The sequence below is a fragment of the Rhinopithecus roxellana genome, chromosome 2 (genome assembly GCF_007565055.1).
Source record: "Rhinopithecus roxellana isolate Shanxi Qingling chromosome 2, ASM756505v1, whole genome shotgun sequence".
In the NCBI taxonomy this organism is placed as follows: domain Eukaryota; kingdom Metazoa; phylum Chordata; class Mammalia; order Primates; family Cercopithecidae; genus Rhinopithecus; species Rhinopithecus roxellana.
This window is the reverse complement of record NC_044550.1, coordinates 108,315,989-108,328,344: the sequence shown is the minus strand read 5'-3', so window position 1 is coordinate 108,328,344 and position 12,356 is coordinate 108,315,989. Positions and strand designations below refer to the sequence as shown.

General features: G+C 38.1%; 1 protein-coding gene across 4 annotated transcripts in view; it reads right to left on the bottom strand.

The window, feature by feature from the left end:
- Positions 1 to 12,356, bottom strand: part of PDLIM3 (PDZ and LIM domain 3) — a 34,631-nt gene that overhangs the window by 4,870 nt on the left and 17,405 nt on the right. For 2 of the 4 annotated variants that reach the window (XM_010377960.1, XM_010377961.1), the window contains one exon: positions 7,245 to 7,312. In XM_010377960.1, coding sequence (XP_010376262.1) covers positions 7,245 to 7,312 — 68 coding nt within the window. Of the gene's footprint in view, positions 1 to 1,266; positions 1,531 to 7,244; positions 7,313 to 7,677; positions 7,866 to 12,356 lie in introns of all 4 variants that reach the window. The other 2 variants (XM_010377958.2, XM_010377959.1) reach the window with 2 other exon arrangements.

Sequence of the window (12,356 nt, the reverse complement as noted above, 5' to 3'; positions counted from 1 at the left end):
ATGTGAACAAAATTAACTTTTCCCGGAGAAAAGGCAATATACACATGACGGAAAGTGCAGCAGTAAGCACCCAGTTAGATTATTCTCAGTCATCAAACTGTCAGTAAAATTCAGATTTACTTTTGATATTAAACAAAAAGTATATGGTTTAATATGTTTTTAGTTTTAAGGCTAATTTGTTAACCCCTGGAAATAATAAGGGTATCACTTTACTTGTAAATTCTAGAAATTTAACTTCTCAGGGTTTGAAAGCCTGTAATGTAGAAACTTATATTTTTATATCTGCTGTAATTGACTGCACTGTCTTTTAAAAAAGCCACATTAAAATTCATGTACAATAATGACAGCAGCTTTATTTTAACATGCTTTCTACAAATATATTCATAATGGACAATAAAGAATTTTATCATAATACTATATGTTAAACACTAAAAACTTTATTATTTTATATCATTTTATTGCATTATCTAGAAAACATACTATCTGTAATATTTTTATTACCTATGTCATATTTGCAAATGGCTTTGAGATATCTTACACTATTATTAATTCAATGTGTCCATCCCAAGAGATAGCTTTGGGATATCACTATTTAACACTCTTAAGCATTATAATAATTTAATTTATAAATAGTGATTCTGTAATAGTGAAAGAAGCAATAAGATTTTATCCTATAATAAATCTTTTTAATCAAAATCTTTATGGCAAAATTACTGTGAACAAAGAGTTATAACAAAGAAAAAATGAGTCAAAAAAGACCAGCAAAAATTCAATATCTGCATTAATAGCCTGAGGGTATTCACCCAAAAACCTGCATGTACAATAAACATTTTAAATGGGTAAATAATGACCTCTCCACAAGCTCTATCAGAAGAGAGAAGACTCATCTCATAACATTCCTGTAAACCTCCCACCTCCTTCCTAATTTTTGATCCTCAAAGGACATAGGGTATACTAGGTTATAAATAACTTTGAGAAGTATTACACCAGACGTTTGTAAAGTACATTGTAGCTTTTGGGAGACATACACATTTGGTCCTGACATGATTTCACTTTATTGCCATCTGACACATAAAGCTCTACTTAGATAATTCCCCAAATCACCCTTATCATCAAGCCTCGATATTTGCAATAAATCCTTAGTATTTTTAAAAAGCTTTTCACATCGCTTTCTTTCCATTAAGACAATGTTAAAAGACACCAGTAAAGCTGACACTGCCCATGTGTTTAGTTAACATGCCCATGGTTCAAAAAGACTCGCATTACCTCATCAAAGGTGTTTCCCCTAGGGCTGTTGAAACCTGACCCTGAAGTGTTTCCATAATATTGTCATCTGAGTACAACTGCATAGGTGTATTAAACTGAGCATGTACAATCTTCACACCAGGAAGTTCCATTTCCAAAGGAATGTTAGGGGCCAGCTTAGCCGCCACTTTCAAGTCACCTGGGCAAATGGTACTAACAGTACTGACAGAAGAAGGGGTGCTGCGTCCACTGGCACAGTCAATCCCGGAGGGAGTACTGCATCCACTGTGTTAATGACCACGTTACACAGAGATGGCACAGGGAGCCAGACAGTCCAGACAGAAGAACACAGAGAACAGGGACAGAGAGGTTAAAAGGAATTGAAGACAAAAGTGAGAGGTGAATTACATCAAAATAAAACCGAATCTTGATTTGTCGCTAGAATTTATTTAAAAAGGGAAGATGTTGAAAAATTCGTGATTGAAAAAAGTTTAATAAAATTAAAAGGTACAGGTGATACTGCATTTTTTGGCTCTGTTCTACCAGGCAATGTGTAAGTTGAGGGTTACATGTAGAAAAGTTGTATATGAAGTAAGTAGAAAATTTGCAGCTATCCTCACTTTTTAAAAATAGGCCAAAGACTTTAAAACTGGTCAATATCACAGATAAATGATGAAGGAAAATTACATTGGCTGGACATCCTTTTAATTTCTCAAGTGCAACATTTAAAATTCAAGTTTTAGTGAACACCGAATATGCAGCATGAAGATGAAATCACATATTTGGGCTCAACATTTCAACATCAGAGGTATATTTCAGTAATACAGTTGAGCTTTAATTAAATAGTAATTGGTAACTTGCAGGTTTTATGGTAAATATTATGTTTTAAGGCTATCTTGTAAATATTTTGTTACTATTTTAATATTTTCTATGTTTACTCTTTAATTCTGTGAGGAGTACACTTTAAGACAGCTGTTCAGTGGTTTAATACAAGCCCTAGAAAAAACCAATAAATGCTTGTCACCTTGCTCTTAGTGATTAGAGGAGAAATAAAGTGGCCTTTCACTCTTTTGGTGCTTGTATTTCTTACACAGCTATTTTATGCACACTTTCAGAAGCACACATCTATCCCATGCATATTTCCCTTTTCCTTTTAAAGATGCATTTCAGGGACTTATGAAAACAGCAAAGCCCAGTCATGCAAATCGAAGAACTAGGGAGATTTCACGTTCTATTTGGAAACTGGATAGGGGTCAGTTAACAACTGACATGCTAGTGACTAAAAAGTCCATTTTCCCACGTGCACGAGAGATACCAAGAGATTTTTGTAAAAAAAAGCATAGTCATTTAAGACAAAGCAAAAAGAAATATTAGTAGTAATATAAACATCTATCATACTTTCCAGTTAGTGTTGTCGTAAGCTCAAGACAGAGAATGGATGTATATGGTGTGTTTACCTCTAAGTTCAGATTGTCTCTGGTCTCAAGTATGGCCCCATATCTGCATTTACTCTCTAGAGGTATTAATGCTAACTTCAGCCCATATAAAGATAAGAAACCAAAATGATATTGAGCAGGAACTTTTTCCACTCCAGCAATGTTGCAGCCTGATTAGTCTGGAGAACTCACGTCACTAAATGCATTTAAATTTTTTTTGTCTTGTGTTATCCAATTTAACCACTTACATAACCTAAACCAGAGCGGTGGATATGAACTTGCTCCCTCACTTCCTGCCTTTTGAGAACCTATTGAAAACCCAACCTGTACAATGTTTAGATCACATGCCAAAATGTCAAGTGGGCTATTCACCATTTTTGTAGGGTCTATACTGGCTCTTGAAATGGACGTCAGCTGGTAAAAGAGTATGAGGACATTTTCAGTTGCAGTGCAGTTTAGTCAGGATCACGTGGATTTAACCTGAGTGTAATGAAGCTTACGAAATCAGTTTAGGGATTTGAAACAGAGTTAAATCTTGGGAGACTTCGGCCTCCCAGTAATGAACCTACTCAACTAGCATTTATAACTACTCTCCCCTACTGTGTGCCAGACCTAGTGCCGTACTGGGCAGATAAACTATGATCAATTTAGAACATACAGTTATGCCATGTTTTATAGCAGTTATCAGTAATATTTTTCTGCTATAAATGTATAACTTTTGACTCCTCCAAAACTTAACTACTGATAGCCTACTGTTGAACAGAAGTTTTACAGATAAACAGTCTATTAACACTTAAATAGACTACCATCTATGTATATTTTATACATTCATGGCAAATCTTTTTCTTAATTTTTTTGATATTTCAAGGCTACAGTTAGTGACTTTTTTCAAATTGTTGCAAATCTCCAAAAATGTTTCCAACATATTTATTGGAAAAAAAATCCACATATAAGTGAACTTGCACAGTTTAAACCCATGTTCTGAGGGTCAACAGTACATGCATGTTTGTGCACTATGTAATTTTAATTGAGCCTGCATTCCTAGTTCCTTTATCAATCAGGCCCATGTCTATTACATAAATGAGAAATGAACGCTAAGCAAACAAGGATGAACTTTTATACATTTCTGGGCCAATTTAAAAAGATCTTTTAAACGGATCCTTTAAGTAAACGAGTTTTCATGGATTCCAGTCACTGTGGATATCACCGGGGATATATCATCATGGGTCACCACGACTTGCTCCTGATGACCTAGAAAGGTAGATGCTAATGAGATTTTCTGAGACTGACTTAGTGACTTGGCAAGGCCACTCGTGAGGTTGATAACGCAGTCAATTACTTCATGCCCAGACACATCATTTGACAGATTGCTAATTTCTCTGGGGTGTGTACAGACATTTTGGGGCATACTTCTGGAAGCAACTTGTCCAAAAACCACTCATAGGATTGTATTTTATCACTTGGATCTAAAATACCGTACATATGTATTTAATTGTAGCTTTAACCTTAAAAATTTTACATATTTGCATATGAAAACACCAGTCTTTTAAAAGGCTTCAGTCATGATGAAATAATCAAAAGAACCATAGCTAATAGTAAAACCCCAGGGAAATTAAGCTGTTAACAATTTAGCATGTCTAACTAACTTACTTTTTTTTTTTTTTTTTTTTTTTTGAGACAGAGTCTCACTGTTACCCAGGCTGGAGTGCAGTGACGTGATCTCAGCTCACTGCAACCTCTGCCTCCTGGCTTCAGGTGATTCTCATGCCTCAGCCTCCTGAATAGCTGCAATTACAGGCGTGCACCACTATGCCTGGCTAATTTTTCTACTTTTAGGAGAGATGGGGTTTCATCACATTGGCCAGGCTGGTCTCAAACTCCTGACCTCAGGTGATCTGCTCACCTTGGTCTCCCAAAGTTCTGGGACTACAAGTGTGAGCCACCATGCCCAGCACTAGCATGTCCAACTTACTTTTGATTAAAGAAGTTCATAACTGTGTAGTTATAGGGTGACTATAGTTAACAACAATTATTTATATATTTCAAAATAACTAGAGGAGTGGATGTGGAATGTTCCAAAGCACAAAGAAAGTGACTGCTCGAGGTGATGGATACCCCAATTACCCTGATTTGATCATTACACATTGTATGCATGTATCAAAACAGCACATGTACCCCATAAACATGTACAAGTAGTATGCACCCAAACAAAAACTACATTTGTTTTAAGAGTTAAAAACAAATGTAGTAGTAGGTTGGTATGCAGCCACTTACAATTCCATCTTGATGAATAATAGTTTGGTGGGAACAAAAAATTCAGAAGTTACAGCAAATAGTGAGGAGGCACAGGAAGAGAAGAAGGATGTTGGGGGCACTCTTTAACAATTCTTTTTTTTTTTGGAGACGGAGTCTCACACCGTTGTCTGGGCTGGAGTGCAGTGTCATGATCTCAGCTCACTACAATCTCCACCTCCTGGGTTCAAGCAATTCTCCTGCCTCAGCCTCCTAAGTAGCTGGGACTACAGGCGCCTGCCACTACGCTCAGCTAATTTTTTGTATTTTTAGTAGAGATGGGGTGACCAACATGGTGATCATGTTGGTCAGGATGGTCTCAAACTCCTGACCTCGTGATTCACCCGCCTCTGTCTCCCAAAGTGCTGGGATTACAGGTGTGAGCCACCACACCAGGCCTTATAGTTCTTTAAGATTTGTGCACTGGCATCTGTTTTTTAAGCAAATCCCCTCACTTCTGTTTCTCTCCTCCTCTCTTCCAAATTCAGCTATATTAAAAGGTGTTATCTTCAAATGACATTATGAGTAGCTTGTCATTATCCCCACGTTTAAGTTAAAATGAAAAAAAATTTTAATGGGGATTATATACCTAGGATTTTCTGACTTTCCTGACTTTTTATACAATTGAGTGTCACAGGTTTTTAGTAAAGGCAGGATACGTGTTACTCTAACATACCACTTTATCCAAGCCTTCTGAAGCCCTAGAGCTGGTGTGGGTGGACTCAGTCACACTAACCTGAAAAGAACGCAAGTTATTAATTTTACTGTGCTTCTTTGGGAAGTTGTATATATTCAACAGTAAAATATCGTATCATTTTAACTTTAAATCCAGTGTTTTGTTATTGGGATTGGGCTGGGGTGGGGAAACTGTTGAAAGTGGAGAAACGGAAAAGATGCAGATGAGAACAGAATGGGAACGAGGGAACACACAGAGAGAGGCAGGAGAGGACACAGAGCTGCCAGCATCGGGAGCGAGACGGCTCTGGACTCTTGCCACTCGCTGGGGAAATGGTGTGCACCCTCAGGATTCGATTCCTTTATGCAGTAAGCATTTATTGGACGTTTACTTTGTCTGTTTGTAGATGGTCGCTTGTTGAGCATTTATTCTGTCTCATTTCTAGGTGCTGGGGGTGTAATGTTGAGCCAGTCAGACCAGGTCCCTGCAGACACTGAGCTCACGTTCTAGTGGAGGAAGATACGGAGGAAGATGGTTGCCTTCTTAACACCTTTCTCCTGCTCCTCCAGTCCAGGGTTCCTTCCTGGATCTGGTATCACAAGAATTGTCCGGCATGTTTTGAGACAATCACCTGGCTCTGCCTGTAGCTTACTGAAAGGTCTGGACATGGAAATCATACAGAGGGGATGACCCCCTCTCCACAGCCTATGGCAGGAGTCATAAGCTCGGGTGTCTAGAGGGGCCAGGAGGTCACACATGTATGAAAATGGGCCGCGTCTCACACACTTAAGAGTGATGCATATTTTGACAAGATGGTGAGTTTAAATGTTCTGTCTAAAGGCACTTACATTCTTTTTTTTAAACAAAAAGGTTAAATAAAACATGCCTGTGAAATAAATCCACTTATGGGCCACCAGTTTGCAACAGCTGCGGTAAATCACATTCAGTGTTCCTGTCAGAATCCAGTCTAACCACCAGCTTCCTTCCTGTGGGCTGACCAGCTTAGCTGAGGTCAGAAGGATGGAACTGAGGTTTCCTGAAGTCACAGTTTCCTGATTTGGCAATACAGGGCATTATTTTCTTTCCCTTTAGGTTGGAGTTCAATTTCTAGAGAAGATATTTGAAAAGGATGACCTGAAGATGATCAGTTTCTCTACTGAGAGACGAGAAGGAAGAGCTTGCTCCTTATCATTCTGTCTTGTTCACCTGATTCCTTGCTCCTAACCGGGGCTGGTTTCCATGCCTGCTCCCACTGGCAGGGCTTTCCTGACCTGGGATAGATATACCGACTGCCCGACTCAAAGGTCATGGTGTTCTGGATGGGGTCCCCAGAGCCTCAGGGCTGTTTGCTATAAATACACGTGGTGATTGCATAAAATTTCACAGCTCTGTAATCTTGTCAATATTTACTCTTGGAAATGGAAGTTATTTGGCCTCTGTACTCTGCTAAGTGAGTTTGTTTCTTTTTGCTTTTGAAATAAGCTTCGCAATGAGAAAAGCCACTCCAAACATCTACAAGTTACTTTTCTCGATGATTAGTAACAACTGATTTAAGAAGCATGCACTGCAAACTTCACAATCTCAGAGCTTATGACCTGCTTCGGCCCGGGATTATGAAAGGTTTGGGCCGAATATTGTGCTTGTGTTCAAAGTAGTTCACATCCTGTAAAAACAAAGCATTAAAAAGGCCCCTCAGTGGAAGACGAATTCTTTTTCAGATAAGATTTAACGAATGATAATTGTAGAGAGGATTATTTACCACCAACTATTGTCATAACTAGCAAACGTGATGACGGAACCAGGACGATCTCTTCCTTTCAACCATCTATCCACTAAATGGTCAGGCACTGGCGGACCGGGCCCCACAGCAATTAGAAACATGTTTTAGATACTTGTCTTTAAAAGAGAAATCTGATAGTGCCTTCAGGAAAGTAAAAATAAAACAGCAAGAGCTGGACTTTCGAAAAGAAAAGAAACCATACTATCACTGTTAGGTACACTGTGGCCAGAGCAGAGTCGGATACTTACTTTTGAGGTGAGCTAGGAATGAGACCCCGCAGCTGTCCATGAAGTGCATCTTGTATATTGCTAGTTGAATAGAGCCCAATTGGTGAGTTATAGGAAGCGCTCACTACCTGTCTTTTGTCATCAATGTTTGCAGCTGCAACAAAAGGCTGGGCCCTTCTGTTGTGCGCGGTACCAATGGGTTTGAATTCCTGTACAATGGCAGACAAAATACACAGAGCCACACAGCGCACAAGAAAGCCATTAGTGAGCGAAACCAACAGCATTACTACTGTTAATAAAGGCATCTTTACCCACGACGAGATTGACGGAAAGATTAGAGGAGTTAGCCATACACTTTTCCATGGTTTTCTCTGAACTGTACATGTGCTATATTCACTGATCAAACGTTAAGGTGAAAAGGAACGGACCTTATTTAAAATATTACAAAATAATTTAAACATTGCATCCCTTATCTGTCCCTGACTTCTTTATCTATAGCTTTAAGAAATTCTAATGACTCGTTTGAATGCAGACATTTTGTGTGAGAAATGGGATTTTTGGCTTGAAAATTATACTTAACATTTTCTCAAGTAGAATTTACATATGGTTTCTCTTCTATTGATATATTGATAAACTTTCCCCCATTTTGAGAAATGAGGGAACAAAACAAGGAGAATGAGCATTTATGAATAACTAACTACACTGAATCATTTAAACTAAGCCAGGTAAAAACTTGTTTTTAAAAACGTCTTTTAAAAAGTTCTTAACTTGGATTAAGCTATAATCTTAATTTTAGAAAAAACAATTGAAAGACTCTTTTTATGAAAGAAGGAATAGCATACACAACCACCCCCCTTTTGTATTGCGATGATTTCATGTTGTGTTTGAAGACCTCTTCACGTTTACTCTAGTCCCCAAAAGACTAAAGTCAGTAATTCAGAGAGAAAACGTGTGTGATTCACAGGAGGATTTTCACTTTATTCCTTGGGAAAAGGACCAAACAGCAGAGTCCTCAACCCTGAGTTTGAAACATGTCTGAATGATCTGAAATCCTATGTTATTTTTTTTAATGTGGGAATCATGTTTTCCAGATTTTATACAGATTTATAATTTTGTAAAGCCTTTACAACTTTTTTCTTCTAAGCAACAGAAGAAAACAAAAAGGGAATATGCTCAATTACAGGTCACTGATTCTCTTTCCAAATATTTATTTATTTATTTATCTATTTATTTGAGACAGAGTTTCACTCTTGCCACCCAGGCTGGAGTGCAATAGCGCAATCTCGGCTCACTGCAGCCTCCTCCTCCCTGGTTCAAGCGATTCTCCTGCCTCAGCCTCCCGAGTAGCTGGGACTGCAGGTGTGAGCCACCAGGCCCAGCTAATTTTCGTATTTTTCGTAGAGATGGGGGTTTCACCATGTTGGCCAGGCTGGTCTTGAACTCCTGAACTCAGGTGATCCACTTGCCTCCGCTTCCCAGAGTGCTGGGATTATAGGCATGAGCCACTGCGCCCGGCCCCAAATCTTTCTATTTGGCAGAATTAGTGAGATAAATCTTTCTAACACTATTTTCCCTTACACATTCACATCAACTTCATTTACTTTTGTGAACGTGGCATCAGTGTTCCAGATTTGAAATCGTACAAACATATATAATTATTTGAAATAATACTGGAAAGAGACTATTGTCTTTAAAGCATTAAAAGATCCTGTAGTGGCCGGGCACGGTGGCTCACGCCTGTAATCCCAGCACTTTGGGAGGCCCAGACGGGCGGATCACAAGGTCAGGAGATCGAGACCATCCTGGCTAACACGTTGAAACCCCGTCTCTACTAAAAAATGCAAAAAACTAGCCGGGCGAGGTGGCGGGCACTTGTAGTCCCAGCTACTTGGGAGGCTGAGGCAGGAGAATGGCGTGAACCCGGGAGGTGGAGCTTGCAGTGAGCTGAGATCTGGCCACTGCACTCCAGCCTGGGCGACAGAGCGAGACTCCGTCTCAAAAAAAAAAAAAAAAAAAAAAAAAAAAAAAAAAAAAAAAAAAATCCTGTAGTTTTCTCTTCTTTTCATTTCAGATAAGTTGTGGGTTATGCTTTTCTGTTAGAAAACAGACTGTCAAAAACAAAAAGAAGAAAAGAAGGAGGAGGAAAGAAAAGAGAGAGTCTTTCTTCCCTGGGTGTAAGACCAGAGTTCTTCATAGAAGATTCTTGCGCCTGAGAATATGAACAACTTCCTACAAAACACGTTCCTTCAGTTCTCCTGAGCGTACTCCTTCTTCTACTACCCGGGCCTACTGGCAAAGCTCACTTAAAAAAACAAAAGTTATGCCAGGGCAATGGGGTGCAGCTTCGAATCCTAGCCTAGGAGATTTTGACTCTACCCGCCCCAAATCTCAGGGAACCTGAGAATCTGTGACGCGGTGAAGAACAGCTTTTCTCTCACCAACCTTGGACAGCATATTTCAACAGCCTCCTGAACCCAAAAAGAAGGTCTGAGTTGAATTCAATTTAGTCTATGATTTTCTCGTGTGATTGAGTTGGCTGATATCTTGTTCACTTAACTTTTTTCCTTCATAATAAAGGCTCACGGCCAAGGAGTTGATTAACATTATTGTAGCTGCTCTTAGGGAGCAGAATGACCCAAACCATCAAATGGAGCTTTAGAAAAATGCCTAATCCTAGAGCCTGTGAAAATGTGTGTAGCTAAACATTTATAAATGGTGCAATCTAAATGTTTTAGCTGATTTATTAGTGAATTTGGATTGGCTGAGTTTTGTGATTAACCAGTATAATCAGCCATTATTATGGCATGAAAAACTAGAAATAATTGTAAGTAATGACAATGGCCATGATTCAAGCCTTTTTGGTATGAGAGAAGACAGCACGCTAATTGCCTAACTGCCTAGTTTAGTTCTGGTGGATTATAAGTCTCTCAGGCTAATTAAATAATCAGGCATTACTGAATCACTTAAGTTTTGTGGAGCTTAGCTTTTTTTTTTTTTTTTTTTTTTTTTTTTTTTTCCTTAAAGTAAGGCCTGCCTTAAAGTCTTGGCAAGTAGAATTGAATTAATAAAAACTAACATAATATAATGGCTTTATGGAAAATACCTCTGCCCTTATTTCTTCTTAGCCTTAAGATGATAAATAAATACAGGTAGTGTTGTCCTGTAAATGAGGCAACTTCTCTGAAAATATTTGTGCATTAATAATCTCTAGTAGAATTTCTAAATAGCAGCATATAGTTAATCAGCTCCAAGCAATTTCTTTGCAATTTTCGGTTTTGGTTATACATATATTGCAAAGATCACAAATGCATAATTTGTTAAAAAAAAACCAAAAAACAAAAAACCAACAACCTCTATTTTACATTCAGATCTTAAAAGGAAGTGTTTCTAATACAGGCTGCAAACATTTTTATTTAGGCTTTGCAAAGCATTAGTTTATGGGCTTTTAGAGTCATTCCAAAAAGCACAATGAGGTGTATACACCAAAGGTTAACAAGAAATTTAAGTGGGGCACTCAGAGGCAACATTCTATCCAAGGCTTACATCATTGTTGATGGTCAAATGTAATCAAAAGACAAAACCAATTAGACGTCTGCTGTTCCACTTTAATTCATTTTTATTTTTCCTGGAAAAATCACAAGTAACTGAAAACACCAGCTAAAAAAGTGTATACAACAGTTAATATAGTCCAGCTCTTGTGTTTATTCTATCTAGACAAAACCACCCAGATCATTCTCATTTCTTAGGAATTCAATATGTAATTATTCCCATGAATTGATACATTTAACATTTTTAGTTTAAATGTTAGAGGCTTATATTAAGGAACAACATTTTGAACTAACAGAAGGCTAGAGCTGTCCCAGTGAAAGCTAAGTAACTTGACAGAACTCTGCTGACGTGAAGAGGATGCAGCCGTGGACAGCAGTCTCCCGCGTCCTTGGAATGACCGCAGACATGACAGCAGTCAAAGGCTTCACCTTTCAACTTCTTAGTTGGAGACTGCTCACAGGTAAAGATTCAGATAATCTTTACGATTCAGAACCATCTCCAACAGAAATAGTATGTTTGATTCATATACACACATACATATTTATATACAATATGTATACATATGTATATATCAAATCAAATCATATATATATGAAAAAATGGTGGGTATATAAGAGAAACAAACTCTATGAAGTGATCTTATATTTAATCAAGCCACGATGAAGAAATTATATTTCATCATGTTTGAAATTTATAATCACTCCCTCCTCATACTCGCCCCTCAAATGAACCCTTATCATCATTTTTCCTCCAGTGAGCAGTTTCAAGGGTTACCCATCTCTCACCGGGAAGAGTTTGAGGAAATGGTGATTATGAAAGCTTGTTTTATATGGGCTGCCTTCCAGTTACCAAAACACTTTTTATTTATGAAAATAAAAATGACTTTATCCCACACTCTTCTTGACTGTGTATGTAAACTCTACCATCTTCTCTGGTGAGGATGCAATCCTTTTTATGGAAATGGAGATAGCTTTCTTCTTATTTAGATAAGAACCATCTTTGTTTCTGAAAAGCATCTTTCTTGTATTGTGATAGGCACAGTACACCTTTGAGTTGTTCACCCAATATTAAGCAAATCTGAGGGTTATGGTTTGAGACTGTAAGCTTTGAAAAAGGACAAATAGCTTCATTAACATACTCTTAGTCAAGAG